Source organism: Gigantopelta aegis, chromosome 12 (genome assembly GCF_016097555.1).
Source record: "Gigantopelta aegis isolate Gae_Host chromosome 12, Gae_host_genome, whole genome shotgun sequence".
Taxonomy (NCBI): Eukaryota; Metazoa; Mollusca; class Gastropoda; order Neomphalida; family Peltospiridae; genus Gigantopelta; species Gigantopelta aegis.
In genome coordinates, this window is record NC_054710.1 from 6893516 (window position 1) to 6915060 (window position 21545).

Here is a 21545-nt window from a genome sequence, read left to right on the forward strand (position 1 = left end):
CGGCACTGAAGACATTCGTAACCATTCAGCCATTCTCGTGAGCGGTGGAAAAACACTCCAACGGAGAATAGTGACTGATATTCCGAATGCTTCATCTGTCTTATTTATTCATTGGCTACTATTTTCTGGGATATGTTATATATTTTCATTTAGCAGCTCATATATTTGCTAAATAATATAAACCTGAGATATAAATATAAATTAGAAAAGCTAATTAAAAATAACCCAAAAGATCGATAAGAGCATCTGCAATGTAAAAAACAAACGTCAATGGGGAGCATGCATTCAGCCCTCCTAAATTTATTGGACAGACCTTCGAATTTTGCCCGGCACCTAAATTTTCCTAGGCACATCCCTGGGTTAAGGACCACACAGGTATTGAGAGAGGAAACTCACTGTGGCCACTTTATGGGCTACTCTTTTCGATTAGCAGCAAGGGATCTTTTATATGTACCATCCCACAGACAGGATAATACATACCATGACCTTTGTTACACCTGCAGTTGTGGAGCACTGGCTGGAACGAGAAATAGCCCAATGGGTCCACCGATGGGGATCGATCCTAGACCAACCGCGCATCGAGCGAACGCTTTATCACTGGGCTACGTCTCGCCATTCTCTTTGATATGAAACAAAGGGACTGTCCTGAGTTTGCTTGACTAACAGACTAAAACTACAAATTAAATACATATACATTTTTTTTTTTTTAATGTTTTATTGCCCCAAAATACGTTGGTAGTGTTAGAATTGGGACTCCTAATTCACCACCTTACAAAATAAGTGATCAAAAGCTATATTTATACATTTAACTAATAAAGACATTTTGAAAACACAATATTTTGCACAATTTGAAAAAAATAGTTGTTAGTATAAAAGTGTGGTTAATTTCCAAACCTGTAACAAATTTGGATACCATAGTTACATGAAGTTATCTTGAACGGTTTTAGACCTGTGGTCCGGAAACGGTGAATATGCTCAGTCTGGTCATTTGTTCCCATGGTAACAAAAATAATGTTAAAAAATTAAAAATCCCTCTTACCAAAAGGCCAGACCACTAGATTAACATGTGTACAAAGTTTCATGAAGTTATCTTGACCTATTTTGAAGTTTTGCTCCGGAAACATTACGGACAGACGGAAGGTGCTCATTTCAATATCCCCCGCAAATTGAATTAATAATACTAATAATAAGAAGAAGTAGTACAACAACATCAACAACAACAACAAAAACAAAAACAAAAATAATATAGTTGTAACTTACCTTCCTTTGTTGCATCTGAAAAAAAATACACCAAGAATAAATCTGAATACAAAACCGTAATACATGGTCAGGGCCGTATCTCTGCACATTTCATTACATTTCACTTATTTTCGTGCTAATATCCAATTAAGATTTAAGCACGCTGTCCTGGGCACACACCTCCGCTATCTGGGCTGTCTGTCCAGGACAGTGGGTTAGTTGGTTAGTGGTTAGTGAGAGCAAAGACGGTGTAATGGCCTTACACCTACCCAATGAGCCCTTAAGAACTCGCTCTGGGTTGGAGCCGGTACCGGGCTACGAACCCTGTACCTACCAGCCTCTTGTCTGATGGCTTAATCACTGTACCACCGAGGCCGGTATCTCTGCATAATGCAGAGTCGAATTGGCAATTGGCAAAATAGAAAATAGTAGTTGATTCTATGACACTATCTAGTTTCTCGTCTATAGGAGGACATCCACTCCCAAGGAGATCCTTTACTGGAGATTTCATCCTTGTGCAACATAATCATTCAAAATAGAGCCAAACCTGATAAAATGCAAGGGGGAGGGGGCAGGCTGATTTCTGCCTGAATTAAACGGAAATGCCAGAATTTGGATAGCAACATTTATTCATATTAGCATTACTACCAAATAGTATATACAGGTATATTTGCGACAGTGCTGTTGGAGATGCAAGCTGCACCAGAAGCTGTGGCAGAACTGATCAGATGCAACTGTGCATGGTGTCAGTAAGTGTTCAGGTTAATGGACCTGTAACTTAACATAAGCGACACAACCTTCAATGTACAGAGTGCTGCAAGCGTGAAGCTGATGAGGACTACTGCAATGGGCATACTATTACAGATGAAGTAGATGCCTAATATGCTATTATGAATTACAATTTACAGTTGGTATGTTCCTTTATTATTTAATTTATTATAATTTAGTATTGCAACATTTTAATTGGATGACTATAAATCTAGAGAATTAGATTCAATGACTACTGAAATGTACATAGACAAAAGAGTTTGCTTCTACGTAAACCAAAAGTTGAGATGTAAGAAAAATATATTAAAATGGCAGCCATTTTGAATTTCAAGATGGTTGCCATGATTGAATGACTACATAAATGAAACCATTTAATTCATGGACTACAGAAATGTACATGCACAAAACCAATTGTGCTTCCACGATAAACGGGAGTTGAGATATTTGAAAAATACATTAAAATGGTAGCCATATTCAATTTCAAGATGGCTGCCAAATCCAGACAACAATTTTCATTTTTACAAAATAATCATCTGAGCTCATAGATGCAATCTGAAACCCAAACTATTTTTCTTTTTTAAATGGGAGCAAAGATAGAGAAAATATATTGAAATGACGTCCATTTTGAATTTCAAGATGGTTGCCATGATCAGATTTAAAAAAAAAAAATCTTTGAATTTACTGACCTAAAATGTTTTAATAGACCCTAAAAATATGTTACTATGTTAAATGGAAGTGGAGATAATTATATAAATAAAATATGTGAAAATGACGGCCAGTTTGAATTTCAAGATGGCTGTCTTGATAATGGTCAGAAAAAATGCTACCAATGGATTTCTGGTTCAGGTAGGTCATGGGAACATACGTCCAAAATTGTATTAACATGAGCCATAAAAATGCAACCTTAAAAACCATGAACATAACTTCCCAGACTAATTGGCGTATGCATTCATAGTCATTAAACAAAAACATTAATAGACTCCATTAGGCTATATGTGGTCATGTGGGATAGAAAAAGTACACCCGAGGTGGTGGAAATTCAGACTTGAGACAAGGCTTGCCAAGTTCCAGGGTCGAAATTTCCACCACTGAGGGTATACTTTTTCTATCTCACATCACCGCATATGATGGAGTCTATTTCTGCCATCCATTCAATATATAAACTATTATTTTACACTAACAAAAATGGCTGAAAAAGTAACTTCTTTATTTGACCGTTTTATCATAAATAAACTACACTATCATATTTGCCGCATCTGTTTCATGTGTTAAATAATATATTATATTTAACACCACAAATTAACAAGACAGCTTTTATAATGAAGGTTAAAAAATAAAAAAATCGATCTAAAACTAACCAACTTGCACTGATATGACATCATATTACCAACGCCGAAAAAATCCCCATGTTAAATTCAATGACGTCATCGCCCATGCATGATAGCTTTATTTTGCATTGGCCGATGTCATGGAATGGGTCTTTCTCTCGTCCTCAGGTATATGGAACAGAGCTATCCCATGAAAGAAAGCCATATGTAAGAAATTTCTATCTTACATGGGATATCACGTGCTTGCGTTTAACATGACGTCGTTGGTAATATATGACATCATATTAATGTATGGTGGTGACGTGACGTCATTTGACACAATTTTAAATTAATATTTTGTTATTAAAACCTTAGTTATTAAAACTATCTTGTTAATTTGTAGTGTTAAATTTTATTTAACACATGAAACAAACACGGCAAATACGACAGTGTAGTTTATTTATGACAAAATGGTCAAATAAAAAAGTTACTTGTTCAGCCATCTTTGTCTGTTCGTGTAAAATAATGGTTTATTTACTGAATTAATGAGAGAAACAGACTCCATCATATGCGGTCATGTGGCAAGCCTCATCCCAGGTCGAAATTTTCACCACCTCGGGTGTACTTTTTCTATCCCACATGACCATATATGATGGAGTCTTTTTCTCTCATTCATTCGGTAAATAAACCATTATTTTACACTACAAATTGACAAGATAGCTTTTAAAATGAAGTTTTAATAACACTGTATTAATTTGAAACTCTGTCTAATGACCTCACGACACCACCTCACATTAATATGATGTCATATATTACCAATGATGTCATGTTAAACGCAAGCGCATGATATCCCATGTAAGAGAAATTTCTTACATGGCTTTCTCTCATGGGATAGCTCTGTTCCATATCCCTGAGGATGAGAGAAATATATATATATATATATATATATATATATTTATATATATATATACATATATATATATTTATATATTGATGTTATTACCAGTGTTTTTTGGTATCGTCAATATCATATATTAGGAATAAAAATTGTATTATGCGAGTCTCTGGCGAGCATAATACATTATTTTTATTCCTAATATATGATATTGACGATACCGAAATATACGAAGGTAATAATCTCTTTATCATATAAGCTCAAGCTTAATACATGTTTTTGTAAACTGTACACGCAACTTTAATTCCAGTCCGCCATTACTATGGTCAACGACAGTCACTTTTCGCACCCTTTTTTTGGCTTTGTACACAGTAAATAAAACATATCCAACGGTAATGTTTTGATATAATATATTTGACAAAAGGTACTTTTTATTTCTTTCATCTTTTGAAACTTAAAATTAATATTTTGTCCAGAATTATGAAAAATAACAAAATACCAACCTGTAAACAACGTTGTTCGCTTGTTATAGAAATTTGACAGGGGTCAAGGTTAGTAGACCAGTTTTTATTTTAATGTGGCAAAGCATTGTAATAATATAGCTAATTTTGAATTTGAATGATGTCAGTATTCCAATGACGTCACTTTGAATCGCCTTACAATAACCATACACTGGCCCTGGGTACATGACGTTTCCGTTTTAAGAATGCTGGAAAAATTCCAATGCAAACTTGCTATTGACATTTTTTTGTTTGAACATTACTAATGCATTTGAATGTGTTTGAAGAAAATCTTGTGATTAAAAAATTGTACCTTTTACGAAATATGGATTTCAAGTGAAATTACAGTAAAATATGCTATATTTATTGTGTATGCGAAAAGTGACTGTCGTCGACCTTAGATATTCAAATGATGTAAGAATATGTGGCGTGGTGTATTTTTGAATGAAAATGATGTCAAACTCGAATGACGTCATTTTCGATGTCTTTACATCAAAATAAAGTTATAACATTTTTTGTTTTCTGAACGTTGGATAGCTTTCAGTGTCAAATTGCCATTGAAATGTTTTTATTTGATGACTATGAATGCATACATCAATCATGGAGTGTCACCCAAGTACGTTTGCTTAAATGTCAATAAACCTAGTGCCGAGACCTCGACTAATTTACATCTAATTTGCAAAGTTATCAAATTCTTAAAGTATGTGATTTAAAAAATATCACATACTTTGATTGCACTGAAAATGTAAGATATTATATGATAAATATATATGTGTGTGTGTGTCATGCAACTTGCAGACTTGCCACGATATGTTCTGAGCTATCGAGACATCCATGAAAAGGATGTTCTTTAACTCAACCATATGCATGGGACCTACAAGCTGCACAGTCGTTCCCGCTTACGGGCATGAAACAGTGGGCAGACCTGGCACTGGCTAGTATGAATATCTATATATTGTATGTATGTCGAGTTCGACTATTACACATATATAGATATTAACGCACTAGCAGAGGGGATAATTGAATCATTTCTGGCTTCACAGATTGTCTCATGCCATTGCTGGGCCTCGAACCTGTGGGACCGAAATGCCCGCACCTTGCAGACTTGCCATTCAACGTTCTCAGCTATTGAGTCATCCTTAGGAAGAATGCCCTTTAACTGAACAATATGCATGCAGCCTACAGGCTACGTGGTATGTATGTATATATGTATGTATGTATGTATATAATTTTCGAATTTTTGTTGGGATTAGAAGCATTTATTAAAAAAATTCATAATTTGTAATATCAATATTATAAATATTTCAATAGTGTGTCTTGAATGAGAACAAATTCCCTCGTATACATAATATAGTAACTTTTTACTTACCCAAACAGTATGCCGAATCTGTGCCTGTTCGTTTCAGATAATAAATCTTGAAATTATCACACTTTTTGCCATGTATTATGAACGATTCAATACACTCATTGCCCGGTATCTGCGTACACATTGTTACATTTATGCTTCCATCGTCAGCGATCACTTCTGAAATGAAAATTGGTTAAATTTTGTTTTCTTAGGCTAGTATCAGACTACCAACTGCCATAACAAAGGTGGCCAATTAATTTTCTACTCTAACAACTTGTGGGACTGTCCAGTCGCTAGTTTGAGTGCTCTCACAGCTCGATTCCCATCGTATACAACTTCCACGACCGATTAGATGTTAAGGTGGCAGTTGGGGAAATTACAACACAAATGTTGAGTTCGCCAACAATACATTAAGTCATTTAAAAATTCCTCATGATTAATCCTGAACTACAAGGATGTCAACGTTGTGGGTTTTTTAAATTTAAAACCTGCTATCGGTATAATATAACCATATGTAAACCAATGTATGGTCAATGTCAGCTGTTGCTTCTATGGATAGACGTACAGGCTCCCATTTTTGTAGGGGAACAAGCTGACTTTTGCCCAATTAAACAAAATGCCTGAATCTGGTAGGTAGGTAACTCTATTTACGTGTTCAGCTAGGGTTTCGAACACGCCCATCCCGAGTCCGATCTCCGATAAGATTGGGGTCCCGACTCGGAATAGGACTACAACATTTATTCAAATTATTAACATTACTGCCAAACACCTATGTAAGTTTTCAAACGAAACGTTAATTTTTTTTACATAAATTACAACTAATATTGTGGGTAGAATGATGGGGGGGGGAAAAAACTACAAAACAACGTAGAAGCTATTTGAACCACTGAATTTTCAACACTTGTGTCTCACAAAAGAGTATTTTTTTCACCCACATCTAGTTTTCAAAATTTTCCTGGGAAGTATGCACACGAACCACCTAGAATTGATATAAACGCGCTACCAAGGGAAGGAAGGAAATGTTTTATTTAATGATGCACTCAGCACATTTTATTTACAGTTATCTGGCATTGGACATATAGACCCAGTGGTTTTCCGTTTAAAAAAAACCTGTTTTCCGTTTCATGTTTTTGTAAATTCCGTTTCATTTCCGTTTCAGAATACAACGTGTAGGCCTAATTAACAATTTAAATAACACAAGCTGTGACAAATTAACATAACAGGCAGACAACGCTGTTTACTTTTTACTTTTTCATAATTCTTGACAAAATATTAAAGTTTTAAGTTTTAAAAGATGAAAAAAATTTAAAAGTACCTTTTGTCAAATATATCATATAAAAAAAAGAAAAAAGTTGGGTCTGTTTTATTTACTTTGTACAAAACCAAAACAAGGGTCCGAAAATTGACTGGTGTCGACATACATCGCTATTTGTTGTTAAATCAAAGTAGGCCTTCATATTAGTAGTGAAAAATCGGAGCAAAGGTTACAGTTATAATAACTACATAAAGCATATTTGTCCAACAATTGAGTGCACTGTTTTATTCAACGGGGCTTAGTGTTAACAAAATGTAAAAATCAGTCTTCCATGACAAACGTTAGCGACAAACCGTTGACTGAACTTACTCCTGAAAAAAGCCAACAAAAAAACAACCAACCTGTCCCGTCTGCGCAGGCGCAACAGACTAAGCAGTGAACCAGTCCCAAGTTCAGCCAGCAAACGTTTCGCTAATGTTCGCGAAGTATTTAGTTCCCAACGTGGCCATTTGGTTTACATTTTTCCTCTCGGTCTGGCTGAATGTAGCACTGGTAAATACAACACTACGCATTTGCCAATAGTACTGCACATGGGCCAATCGTCAGTTTTACAGTGTGTGGCAATAGTAAAATGGTATTAATTTTTTTAACTTCGCAGAAAATCGTGATTCCGTTTCACAATGGGAATTCCGTGAATTCCTTCCGTTTTCCGCGATCGGGGAAAACCACTGGGTCTAGACATATGGTTAAGGACCACACAGCTATTTAGAGAGGAAACCCACTGTCGCTGCTTCATGGACTGCTCCTTTTGATTAGCAGCAAGGGATCTTTATATGCACCATCCCATAGGATAGCACATACCACGGCCTTTGATATACCAGTCATGGTGCACTGGCTGGAGCGAGAAATAGCCCAATGGGCGGGCCGCTACCAAGGCAGTCAAACTTGTTCAGTTCAACTTTTAAACAATAAGTCCCACCTAGTAACTTGAAAATAATACATTGCAAAATTGTCTTGATGAATTTTAGTTGTCGAAATCAGGAAATATCACGTCAGGATGTCTAGTTTATATATTTTTTAATCCATGTGACTCCAGGGCCGTCTGAGATGGGACCACCCCAACATTTTGGTACTATTTTCTTTTTATTTAAAGGTAGACTAAACTCCAACAAGAGCCTTATGTGTTGGAAAGATGCATACCCGGACCACCAACATACACTGACACTTTAACAAATGAAAAACGCGTAATTTTAGAATTAATAAAAAACCAGGATTATTCCTGCTAACTGGGGGCAGCCATTTTGTTTCGTTTTTGTGACGTCCGGTGGTATAGCTTGGGGCGAAGTGACGTCAGCTCCATCCATTTCCTCTATGCACAGTGTAAACAAATGCTCTAATTTACAACAAGGCGCTTCGCTTTCATCAACCTGACTTGTAAAACAACATAAATGACTTGATAGTATAATAAACTATTTAACTAAATATATTTCAGTTTGCATCAATATAACAAAATGGAGTTTTAAAAAATCCAAAGAAAAAATGCATATTATTAGGCCTATTGGTAGGATATGTTCGAGCAAAAACGACCACTCACGATACCCAAGTGACACTTTTCTTTTCTTTGGGACTACGTAATTGGTCAGTTTACAGAATTACTTACAGTAATAAAGCAAGACATAAAGTCCATTACGATTTGAGGTTATCACACAATACCCTGTGATCTTAATAAAAGAGGCATGTCTTTATAGTGTGTCTAGACACAGTGTCTAGGGACCGTCTAAATATACACCTGCCAATAAAGAACCACAGGTACAGGCCATGGAAAGAAAAGACCAATTAACCAAGAAAACACTCCGACTATTATTTCAGTATGTGGGTTAATTTATATACAAAATATAATAGTTATTTCAACACTTTGACAATGGTGGTTTATTTTGTATTGAAAAATAAACCACATATACACGTTGCTGTGTTACTGGGATGGATATTATTACAAAACATTGCGATGCATCTGCAAAGATCAGGTATGTTTTGTTTCTTCAGTTCGAACACTAATACCTGACGTGACACGTTAGGTATTACGTAACCATCAGCTCGCCAGTGGGCGTATTCACTGGGATGGTACAAAATAGCTGCGCCCGTTATATATAATAGCAGTCACATTTAACCGTTTTATTAATTAACTATACGATTATACTTGTTTATATTAAGCAATAATGTGCATTATGTATCATTGAATATGCATACCAGTCCAAAAGCCTTGCTTTAGCATTCCTTTAAGTCTTAATTTTCTTTGTGGACGTTCATCACAGATGTTTTGCTTTGACTTCTTGTTCAGCGTTTCACTGGGTTACTAAGTGCTGCATCACACCGACATTCCAAGTAGGACGTTAAGACATGAGGATATGTCAGCATCAGAGGGCCAGGGACTCGCCGAGATAAGAAACACAACACTTGAAAAAATACGACAAGCTCTGGACAGACATGACTGAGAAATTTTAGCACCTTGACATCAATGAACATTCAATACCAAGACGCTGCAAACTGCCAAAAATATTTGAAACGGGGAACCCCACCTGCGAATATCGTCAGAAATACTATGAAGCTTTGGACTTTACCATCAACTGTGTCACAGACAGGTTCAAACAACCAGCATATAAGATGTAGCGTTACATAGAGGACATGCTGCTGACATGTATCACCAAGGATCCAGACAAAAGAGCTGATATGGACTGTTGTCGAGGATCCAGACTAAAGAGCTGATATGGACTATGTTGTCAAGAATCCAGCCTACATGTATATAGCTGATATGGACTATGTTGTCAAGGATCCAGCCTATATAGAGCTGACATGGACTATGTTGTCACGGATCCAGCCTGTAGAGCTGATATGGATTATGTTGTCGTGGATCCAGCCTGTAGTATTGATATGGACTATGTTCACAATGATCCAGCTACATGTAGCCTATAGAGCTGATATGGACTATGTTGTCGAGGATCCAGCCTGTAGTATTGATATGGACTATGTTGTTGATGATCCAGTCTATAGTGATGATATGGACTATGTTGTCGAGGATCCAGCTTATAGTGCTGATGTAACAGAAAAATCAACCTCCACTGAGGGGATTCAAACCACGGACTCTAAGTGAGAGAGTCCAGCGCTCTACCAACTGAGCTAATTGTGAAAGTCCCACTAGCTACTGCCAGTAGGAGCACTTTATACCAACACTACTACTACTACACACACACACACACACTACACTGATATGGACTATGTTGTCGAGGATCCAGTCTATAGAGCTGATATGGGCCATGTTGTCGAGGATCCAGTCTATAGAGCTGATATGGACCATGTTGTCGAGGATCCAGTCAATAGAGATGATATGGACTATTGTTGAGGATCCATCCTGTAGAGCTGATATGGATTATGTTGTCGATGATCCAGTCAATAGAGCTTATATGGACCATGTTGTCGAGGATGCAGTCTATAGAGCTGATATGGACTATGTTGTCGAGGATCCAGCCTGTAGCACTGATATGGACCATGTTGTCAAGGATCCAGTCAATAGAGCTGATATGGACTATTGTTGAGGATCCATCCTGTAGAGCTGATATGGATTATGTTGTCGATGATCCAGTCAATAGAGCTGATATGGACTATGTTGTCGAGGATCCAGTCTATAGAGCTGATATGGACTATGTTGTCGATGATCCAGCTTCTATAGTGCCGATATGGACTATGTTGTCGAGGATCCAGTCTATAGAGCTGATATGGACTATGTTGTTGAGGATCCATTCTGTATAGCTGATATGGATTATGTTGTCGATGATCCAGTCAACAGAGCTGATATGGACTATGTTGTCGAGGATCCAGTCTACAGAGCTGATATGGACTATGTTGTCAAGGATCCAGCCTATAGTGCTGATATGGACTATGTTGTCAAGGATCCATCCTGTAGTGCTGATATGGACTATGTTGTTGAGGATCCAGCCTAAAGAGCTGATATGGACTATGTTGTTGAGGATCCAGCTTATAGTGCTGATATGGACTATGTTGTCGAGGATCCAGCTTATAGTGCTGATATGGACTATGTTGTCAATGATCCAGCTTATAGTGCTGATATGGACTATGTTGTCGAGGATCCATCCTGTAGTGCTGATATGGACTATTTTGTCGAGGATCCAGTCTGTAGAAATGATATGGACTATGTTGTCGATGATCCAGCCTGTAGTATTGATATGGACTATGTTGTCGAGGATCCAGTCTGTAGAAATGATACGGACTATGTTGTCGAGGATCCAGCCTGTAGTATTGATATGGTCTATGCATGTTGTCGATGATCCAGCCTGTAGAAATGATATTGACTATCCAGGGGTGGAAAAATACCATTGCCCGACTCCCATGTACAGTAATATTTCATGGTCGGGCAACAAATATTGGTAACCCAACTTGCCCGTGGACAAGTAAGGATTTTTTTTATAAAAAAAAAATTAATACTTACCTTAAGCTAGGAAAATTTCTGTGGCTCACCTGTATTTATGTCTTAAAATACATTTAACTAGTAAAGTGCATAACTTACTCAACAAAATAACCAAAGATCGATAACATGTTTTAATTAGTTACCTGCAACCACCTATCAATAGTGTTAGAGTAGTCTCCCATGTTCTGTTTGCTGTAAATTCCCAAGCGTTAATGCAAAAAAAACCTGCAAATTAGTATAACTGATGTTCGTAATGAGCCCGTGCACAGCTAAACCAAGAGACACTTGAAAACACTCTGACAATAATGACACATGGACCCAAGACACTGAGAGATTTCTGCCCTAGAGTTGATGTAAGGGAGTGGATTCAAAGTGCCCAGGGTACACGCCATATCCTGTCTTTAAAATCTGATATGGCTGAAGGTGGACCAGAACTTAAACAAAACCAGTGGATTAAAGTAAACAAATAAAGATCATGCAAATCAAAAAAGTTTCTTTATATATGTTATTCACTTAAAAATTCAACAATCATCACATAAAAATCTGGGCAAGTATTGTACAATTCAGGGCAAGTATTGTACAATTCAGGGCAAGTAACCTTTTAGTTTTTACTTGCCTGAGGGCAAGTACATTTATAAAATAATTTTCCAACCGTGCTATCTTGTCGATGATCCAGCCTATAGAGCTGATATGGATTATGGTGTTGATGATCCAGCCTAAATTAAGAGCTGATATGGACTATGTTGTCGAGGATCCAGCTTATAGTGCTGATATGGACTATGTTGTCGAGGATCCAGCTTATAGTGCTGATATGGACTATGTTGTCGAGGATCCAGCTTATAGTGCTGATATGGACTATGTTGTCGAGGATCCAGCTTATAGTGCTGATATGGACTATGTTGTCGAGGATCCAGCCTATAGAGCTGATATGGACTATGTTGTCGAGGATCCAGCTTATAGTGCTGATATGGACTATGTTGTCGAGGACATTTTGTACACAGGGCCATAAAAATTAGTAGCATTTTGACGACAGACACTGGCCCAATATCGTTTTGGCTTCATACACAATAGGTCCACATATAACAGCCTATCTCATCGCAATTTCAGTTCATGGCAATATATTTCGTAATTGTGCAATTATAATTCCCACTATTTTGTACATCCACGGTTAGATACGTTAATAATCTCAGCAATTTTGCGCTTAATGTTTTCTGGCGTTTCCTGAAAAGGACACATCATGCACCCAGTTTATTTTATTGCAGGGAGATGCAGTGACGTCATTCAAATTTTAAAAACCAACAACTACCGCGTCAGTCTGCGCCTGACAATATTAAAGGTGCAGACCCTAGTTTTAACCCGTAAAGAAATGGACTCTAAGTTTAGTTAATTTAAAAACCTGTAACTCATTTGGATAAAATTACAATAGACTGAAAGAGTCTGTGACGTTAAAACAGGAAACATCCTTAAAAATAGACTAGAACTCGAATTAATAAACCGCACGTGCGTTTTTAAAAATATGAAAAATGCATTTTTGTTTTGTACTACAAATACCAGAATGACCAGACACTTCGGTTCTACTGAAATGGATAATCTAAAGAATAAAATATAAGTAATGTTTGATTTCAGTGATCATAAATAGCTCTAATAGCAGAGTTCGAGACTGACGGTATCCCAATATCCCGGGGATACCAGATTTTAATTTTGGATACCAGTCTTCAAGAAACCAGTATCCCGCCGGGATACCATATAATGTTGGGGGGTTTTAATCCTGAGTTTTTATTTTTCGTTAAAACTAAAAGTCGTTATTTGCCAGTGAAGTTAACTCGTTACCACATAGAATCGTGTTTTGACGTGTGTTACGTTTCCCCATGCAAAAAGTGTTTTGACGTCTTGGGCGATTTCCATGCAAACGTCTTTTGACGAGTACGGAAATGAACGACTATAACTTCGTTAATGTTCGGCTATAGACCAGCTATTTTTCAGAGGTTCAAGTTCAAGGTCTAACGAAAATTTCCACCTGGTCAGGCCATGACCGGTTATATATAGATATCAGGTTATATCCGGTTTTCGAAGCACATGTACCAACATTTTTACAAAATGTCGACCGCGAACGAAAATAGTGATCATAGCAATGGAGATTCGAGTTTCGAAGGTTTTATGGAAAGCGATATTCCAGGTGATGTTTCAGACATTGATGTAGGAGATATATCGGTGAGTGATATAGAATCTAGCGACGACAAAGTGTCTAATGACGACATGAATTGGACCGATCGGTTTGACAACAATTTTGATGTAAACAATTTTCGTGAAGAGACCAGACCGCAACTTCCACCTGATTTTGATGTACACACAGCTTCGCCGTTGGATTATTTCTACCTATTGTTCCCAATGACATTATTGATTGATATTGTTGGCCATACAAATAATTATGCAATGTGGAAAATGGAACAATCAGGCGAAAATGACCCCAAATGGATTGACACCACACTTGAGGACATGGCGGCATACATTGGGCTGAATATTTTTATGGGCATCGACTCGAAACCGCACTATAACATGTACTGGTCGACGGATGAGTTCATTGGAAATGCTATTTTTAAAAAGACAATGTCTTGTAATCGGTATGAATTTTTTTCCAGTATTTTCATGTGGCTGATCGCCAATCTGAGCCTGGCCATGGATCACGCAATTATGATCGCCTCTTCAAAATTCGACCCATCATGAATGTTGTGAAGGACACCTTCTACAGATTCTTCAAACCAAACAGGGAGTTAGCAATTGACGAAGGTATGATAAAATTTGCAGGAAGGAACTCCATGAAACAATATATGCCAGCTAAACCTGTGAAACGTGGCGTGAAGGTTTGGATGAGATGTGATTCCAAAACTGCATATCTAACCAAATTCAACTTCTACTTGGGAAAATCAGACAACCAGACGTATGAAAATGGTTTGGGGCATGGTGTGGTGACAGAACTTACAAATGACTTGCAAGGAAAACATCACCATGTTTATTTTGACAATTTCTTTATTAGTGTCAAACTGCTGAAAGATTTGTTAAAAGACGGTATTTATGCTTGTGGCACTGTGAGACAGAACCGACGACACTTTCCAGATCAATTGAAGCATGTAAAAAAAATGAACCGTTGTGACAGTAAAATTATGCAGTCTGCATCAAAAAGGAACATCACTGCAACCTTGTGGCAAGACAAGAAACAAGTGAGTGTTATTAGTAGCATGAGTTCTCCGGACGACATCAGACAAGCAGAAAGAAGAATCGGGAACAACGGTGTCCAGCTTTCGCAACCACATGCAGTTTTCCAGTACAAGTACATGAACGGGGTTGACAAGCATGACCAGTATCGGCTCAAGTACGATGTTTCCCGGGAGAGCAAAAGATGGTGGAAATACTTGTTTTTCTTTTTTGTGAACTGTGCCATTGTCAATGCGTTCATTCTCTACAGTTTGGCATCCAAGAGGAAAACACCACACAAGAGGTTTACACATTTGGATTTCAGAAGAGAACTCGCTAGGGCTCTAGTTGGGAGGATTTTCTTCAAGAAAAAGAAGTGCCTTGTGTGACAGGCAGGACATTCCAGTTGCCGATGCAAATGTGAGGCTGCACAACAACACACATGAAAACTGGTTCCCGCATTTGCTGACTCTGGTCTTGCTGGAAAATCCTGACATGGGGGAAAACACGACGTTGTAAAGTTCACAGCCAGAGTGGAAAACGAAAGGAAACTGTTTTTGGATGTGAACTGTGTAGTGTTCATTTGTGTAGAGATGGATGTCATGCCAAATACCACAATATCCAGTAAAAAGTACAGCAATACTTTATTGTGAAAACAATCCCAGTTTTAAATGTGTAAATATAACTTTCAAGATTTCATGCAACATACATGTACATTGAAACAGATTTTCCTGCTTTGTTTGTGATTTTCACCTGATATTTAAATTTTATGATAATGTAAGTAACATTTAAAAAAGATTCATGTTTTTCTGCACAAAAGTTATTATTTTACTTTTTTTCTATGATGTATATATAAAAAGTTATAATTGATTTCCTTTGTTGTGTGATAATTTCTTCTAATTGTGCATATTGTCTATGGAGATGTTACCTGCAGAGCCTAATTAGGTCATGGGGCTTAGCTGCTAGCAGATAACAGGGCTCTATGTGGTAATGAGTTAAGTAACAGTATTTTCGAGCTCATACCCAGTCTAATGCTACGCCATAACAATATTTTCCCTAAATCTTACTCGAAGTGCAGCAATAGACGGGGAACCGCTAAGTTGCTGTTGTTTTTGTTGGATGTTTCCTCCCTTCAAATTTTATTTAAAATATTGATTCCACGTTTGCAGAAAATGTATACAATACGTAGGTTCATCATTAGTAATGTTGAGAACACTTATAAATTACTGCTTAATACTAATTTATGTCAGTATTACACCAAAATGGATGAAGCAAATCTGTTTGCCCAATTCGTTTGACTGTGAATTCTGCTATTTCGATTGTGATATCAGTGTAGCATAGGCAGGGCAAAAACAGTGTCATCCAAGTGTGTTACGATGTTATTTATGAATTTCATTTAAGTGGGATACTAAATTCTCAGGTGGGATACCAGATTTTAAAATGTTAGTATCCAACTGGGATACTGCCCAAAACTTTTAAATCGCGAAAACTGAATAGTGAACAATATGCTGTAGTGTTTAAAAAAAAATTGGTACTACAAACATCAGGATGACCAGAAACACTTCGGTTGTATGGAAATGGATATATATCCTAAACAATAAAATATAAGTAATGTTTGATTTCAGTGATCATAAACGGCTCTAATAGTGAACAATATGCTGTAGTGTTTAAAAACTAGAGTCTGTCTCTTTAAACTAGTGGATAATTGTTTGCTTGATTTACAGAATGATATATTTCAAACATTCACCTTCTTTAGCCCACACCGGAAAACTGGTTCCGCATTTGTTGACTCCTGGCGGGTCTGTTGGAAATTCCTTCAAGCTGCCATACCAGTCTTCTGTAATGTATTGATCACTGATACGTCCCGAACTTCCCGATTCATAGCTCGTGTTTCGCAGAATTTCGTTGGGAAATACCTTGAAATTTTCACAAGGATCACCTGCAAGGGAAACTAATAAAAACACAATTGTTAATTGTGAATAGAATTATTTTGTCGTTTAACATAGATATATTTGCAAAGAAGATGTATTTTATTATAATTTATTACATACCTGTTGGTGAGAACACCATGTGCTATTTATGATTACACATACTTGTTAACACATGTACATGTGTGAACAATTTCAAGACTGGCTGCTCCTAGGTGATGACCAGGTCACCATGCAATGCCATACGTCCAATAAAAAAACAGCTCGATGGAAATCGATTAGACTGTGACGTATAAGTTAACCTTACAATCATGTGTCTGTGACACGTAAGTTAGCTACAAGTGCAACAGCTGTAAATAACTTTTAGTCGAAAAAGATGCTAAAATTGGCTTAAAACCTGGTTTTTGAGGATATATAAGAAATAGAGTAATACATTCGTGTTTGTTAGATACCATTTATCTCACAACTCGTTGTTTAAAAGCGTATCAAACTTGCTTTCACTCATTAGATAAATTTTAAAACAACTCGTAAATGGTATCTAAACACCACCGGTTCTTGGTCTGACCAGTACGGTACCAGTCAAAAAATGAAACGCACTGAATCGAATGTTGCAAAACATACCGCATCTGAGCTGGCGTGAACTACAGATCTGGCAACAGAAGACATAGAACATGTGCTATATTTTCTCACTGCCAGACTGGCAGCTGTACAATGTTTGAACCTTACTCAATTATTTTTCTTAATAACCAACAGAAAAAGGTATATATTAATCAATGTGGATTTCTCATACTTATTGTTGATGTTTATAGTTCTAAGTAAATTTATTTAAATATATGAACGCATTAAAATATATTGATAACACATTACACTAACAGAGCCACATGTCGAAATACACCAGACACGTCATACTAAGCAGTAGTACACAGTTCTCAAACTGATGCACTCTGTTACGAATCCCACCTCCATAATATGTGCTGTGTTCGGTCAACCACCCCATTTACCAAATGTGTATTACTAGAGAAGAAAAATATCTTGTAACAAACAAAAATACAAATAATACTGCATGAAAGGCCCTTTTTCTTAATACAGTGAATAGATGTAAAAAAAAAAAAAAAGAAGACAAAGATACATACATATCTATACATGCACAGCACGTGCACACACACACACACACACACACACACACGTGCACACACACCACTGGGCTACGTCTCGCCCCTAGAGATAGTGTAGTGAACTGTAGGCCTAGTATTAAAGATAAAGCAATATATTAAACTAGCACATCTGAAGTTACAGTACAAGTAAATCTAGAAGTAGATATTTAGTTACAATGGAAATATTTGTGTAGTAGCATAATGTAGTTTAATGATAAAATAGGTAATCTGAATACTACTTACCTTAATTAATGTTAGTTAGACATTAGACAATGTTAGTTCTTAGTAGTTAGTAACATTTAGTGACATATTGGTCAATGTGTATGATCTAAAAGTGCTTGTTGATAGCAAATACTGGTTGATATACAAATAATACAGTGAAGTGCAAGAAGCATGTTATTGAAACTGTTGGAAAACTATTTACCCTTGTTGGTACAGAATAAAGGATTGAACTTTAGGCCTACAAACTTGTTGTGTCATCTTTACCGTCTATAGTTATTTGGGAGTTTATTACTAGCCATTCACAAGACATTTAGATGCTCGGTCGTCACAATATATATATATTATATACAGTCAAACTTCGATCACTCCACCTTTGATCTCTCAAAAACTTCGATCTCTCAATCTGAAGCGACGGTCCCGGCCGAGTTGCTATACAAACTAGTAATAACGACCTTCGAAAACTTAAACTTCGAAAACTCGATAACCTCGATCTCTCAACCTAATTCTTTGGACCCGCCATAAAGATTTAATAGAGTATGCACCTCTAAAACTCGATGCGTGTAGATTGATCAAACTGTCGTTGTCAATAGTATTTTAAAGACGAATGTATTGTCAATCATGTCAAACAAAAAAGTGCGCCTATCTTGGGTGGTTTGGCTGTCGAGGATTAGGGTGATAATTACAGAATAATAGATCACCGACTAAGCGGAACGAAATGATCCTGTTTGGTAGTCGGTGTTCGTCCGTGGTGGAGAGCCTCGCTACGTATAATACTTAATTACAGAGCATTTGTAATAATTGTTAGCGCTGTTTGTTTTTGCTCTCAAAGGTGTGAATCGTGTCAAAGTTTAGCTTTTCTATTTATGGATCAGTTAATGTTTATCAATTGCCAGTGATTTAGTTACGTTAAAAATTGATACATCAAAGATCGAGCAATCTGGGGAAGATAGGACCCGGTAATGTAGGGTTTGCCAGATCGGTTTTAAAAGGTTCTGCTTTTTTGTCATCCAAGCAATCTTGCGTAGGGCCCAAAAATGGATAGAGGCTGGCCAGATTGGAGAAAGAAAGTAGAGGTGCGAAGCATAAATAATTTTTTGTAAAACATATGTTCTTATAGTGTTATTCGGCATTCAGTGTTTTATTTCTTAGTTATGTTCCGCCATGTTTTGACATCTGTAAAATATGTCAACGTTACTTTTTATTATTTATATATGTATCTAAAAGCCTTCTTTTTTCACTTTTGTTCTGTCAATAAATACATGTAGCCTATATGCCCAAGCATATATTTCAAATTCATCTGGGTGATACTTTTCGTTTTATTTACTTACTTTTACAATATACACAAAATTAATGTGCGACAGGCGTCGAAGATGCCAACAGCTGGGGTGGGGTGGGGTGAGGTGACTGATATATTATATTAATTCGCCCTATAACTGGGGATGCATAGTTTTTAGAGTTCAGAGGTAGGCAGCGAAGTGCACGCTTCTTACAATATTAAGCGAAATAAAGCAGCTGCAATGCAGTTTCAAATTTGAATTCTTATATACTAATTTCGAAAACTTGAACTATGTCCTCTTCCCCTTTAAGATCGAGTTATCGACGTTTGACTGTATATATATAAATATATATATATAATATATATATATTGTCATGGCTGTCCCAACAATTTTCTCAACTGTGTGCTGTGATATGGACTTTTCTCAAGTAATTTTAATATTGGACAAAAGAGAATATTTATTTTTACATTTAGTAGTAATTATTTGCATATTTGCTTGTATTCTGTAATGTCTGGAACTGTGCCATTTATTATAGTTATTGTTTAATGAAATTCTTAGTAGTGCAGTTTGTCGTGTCGAGCACTATAGACAAAAACGAAATTGCGTAACCATTGTTATTAGCGATCGTTTGGATGGACAATGCGATCTACATTTAGTTGTATTTCAAAATAATATGTTTATAGTGTATGAAAGAAAGAAATATTTTATTTAACGACGCACTCAACACATTTTATTTACAGTTATATGGCGTCAGTCATATGGTTAAGGACCAAACAGATTTTGAGAGGAATCCCGCTGTGGCCGCTACATGGACTACTCTTTCCGATTAGCAACAAGGGATCTTTTATTTGTGCTTCCCACAGGCAGGATAGCACAAACCATGGCCTTTGTTGAACCAGTTATGGATCACTGGTCGTTGCAAGTGGTTTACACCTACCCATTGAGCCTTGTGGAGCACTCACTCGGGGTTTGGAGTCCGGTATCTGGATTAAAAATCCCATGCCTCGACCGGGATCCGAACCCAGTACCTACCAGCCTGTAGACAGACGGCCTAACCACGACGCCACCGAGGCTGGTATAGTGTATAAAAACTATGTTTCTAAATAGTTGCCGTAATTTATTTATGGGATATTAGTATATTACGATCGCTAAATGTGTTAATTTAATGCTTGACCTCCGTGTTTTGGTCTTGCATACTTTTTTTTATGACTTTTGTAATGTAAACTGAAGCAAATGGACCTAATTAGAAGACAAACACACAAAACGTAATAATATTTCATCATAAATCTTGTTCAGCGTAAATGTAAACATGACTCGTCAATGGATATTCAAGAGGCCAATTTCGCAAATTTGCAAAAAAGCGTCCCCTTCTCACCGAAGCAAGATATAATAATTTAACAAAAAACTAAAATTAGCACACTTTTCTGTGTTATCTTAACTAGTTATCATCAAGTTTTAATGTGTTTGGTAAAACCGTGTATTTTTAATTATTAAGCAAATGTGTTATCCATCTGCCAAAACGGTCCACAGCCGGGCACAGAAACACAGAAATGTTGGAAAATATTATAATGTTGTCACATACTGACAATCACTTTACAACTAATATGTCCTATAGACAATATCATTGTGTAGTCTTTGTATTTATTAATATAAAATACATCAGGCCCATAGGAACTGGGGCGGGGTGAGGTGGGGGAGGGGCGGGCCTAGGGACTTGTTCTCCATCCCACACGAGAACAAAAATGTATGTTTTAAATTTTCACTACTCCACATAAATAAAGATGATAGTTTGTATCCCTCACTAGAGACTGTATCCCCCCCCCCCCCCCCCCCCCACACACACACACTTAAAATATGGTTCCTACAGGCCTGTACAAATGTAGACAATATGTAGAGGCTGATATTAAGAGCCAGTTCCTTTTATATTTGTTATTATATATTGGAATAAAACAAAAATAATATATTCAGTGTTATTTTCTT

The 21545-nt window shown here is 36.8% G+C and overlaps 1 protein-coding gene across 1 annotated transcript in view; it reads right to left on the reverse strand.

The window, feature by feature from the left end:
• LOC121386621 (von Willebrand factor D and EGF domain-containing protein-like) overlaps positions 1-21545 on the reverse strand; it is a 68279-nt gene that overhangs the window by 34035 nt on the left and 12699 nt on the right. The window contains exons 2-4 of the mRNA XM_041517581.1: positions 16732-16935; positions 6079-6234; positions 1261-1275 (exon numbers count right to left, since the gene is read on the reverse strand). Of these exons, the coding sequence (XP_041373515.1) occupies positions 1261-1275; positions 6079-6234; positions 16732-16935 (375 nt within the window). The remainder of the gene's footprint in view (positions 1-1260; positions 1276-6078; positions 6235-16731; positions 16936-21545) is intronic.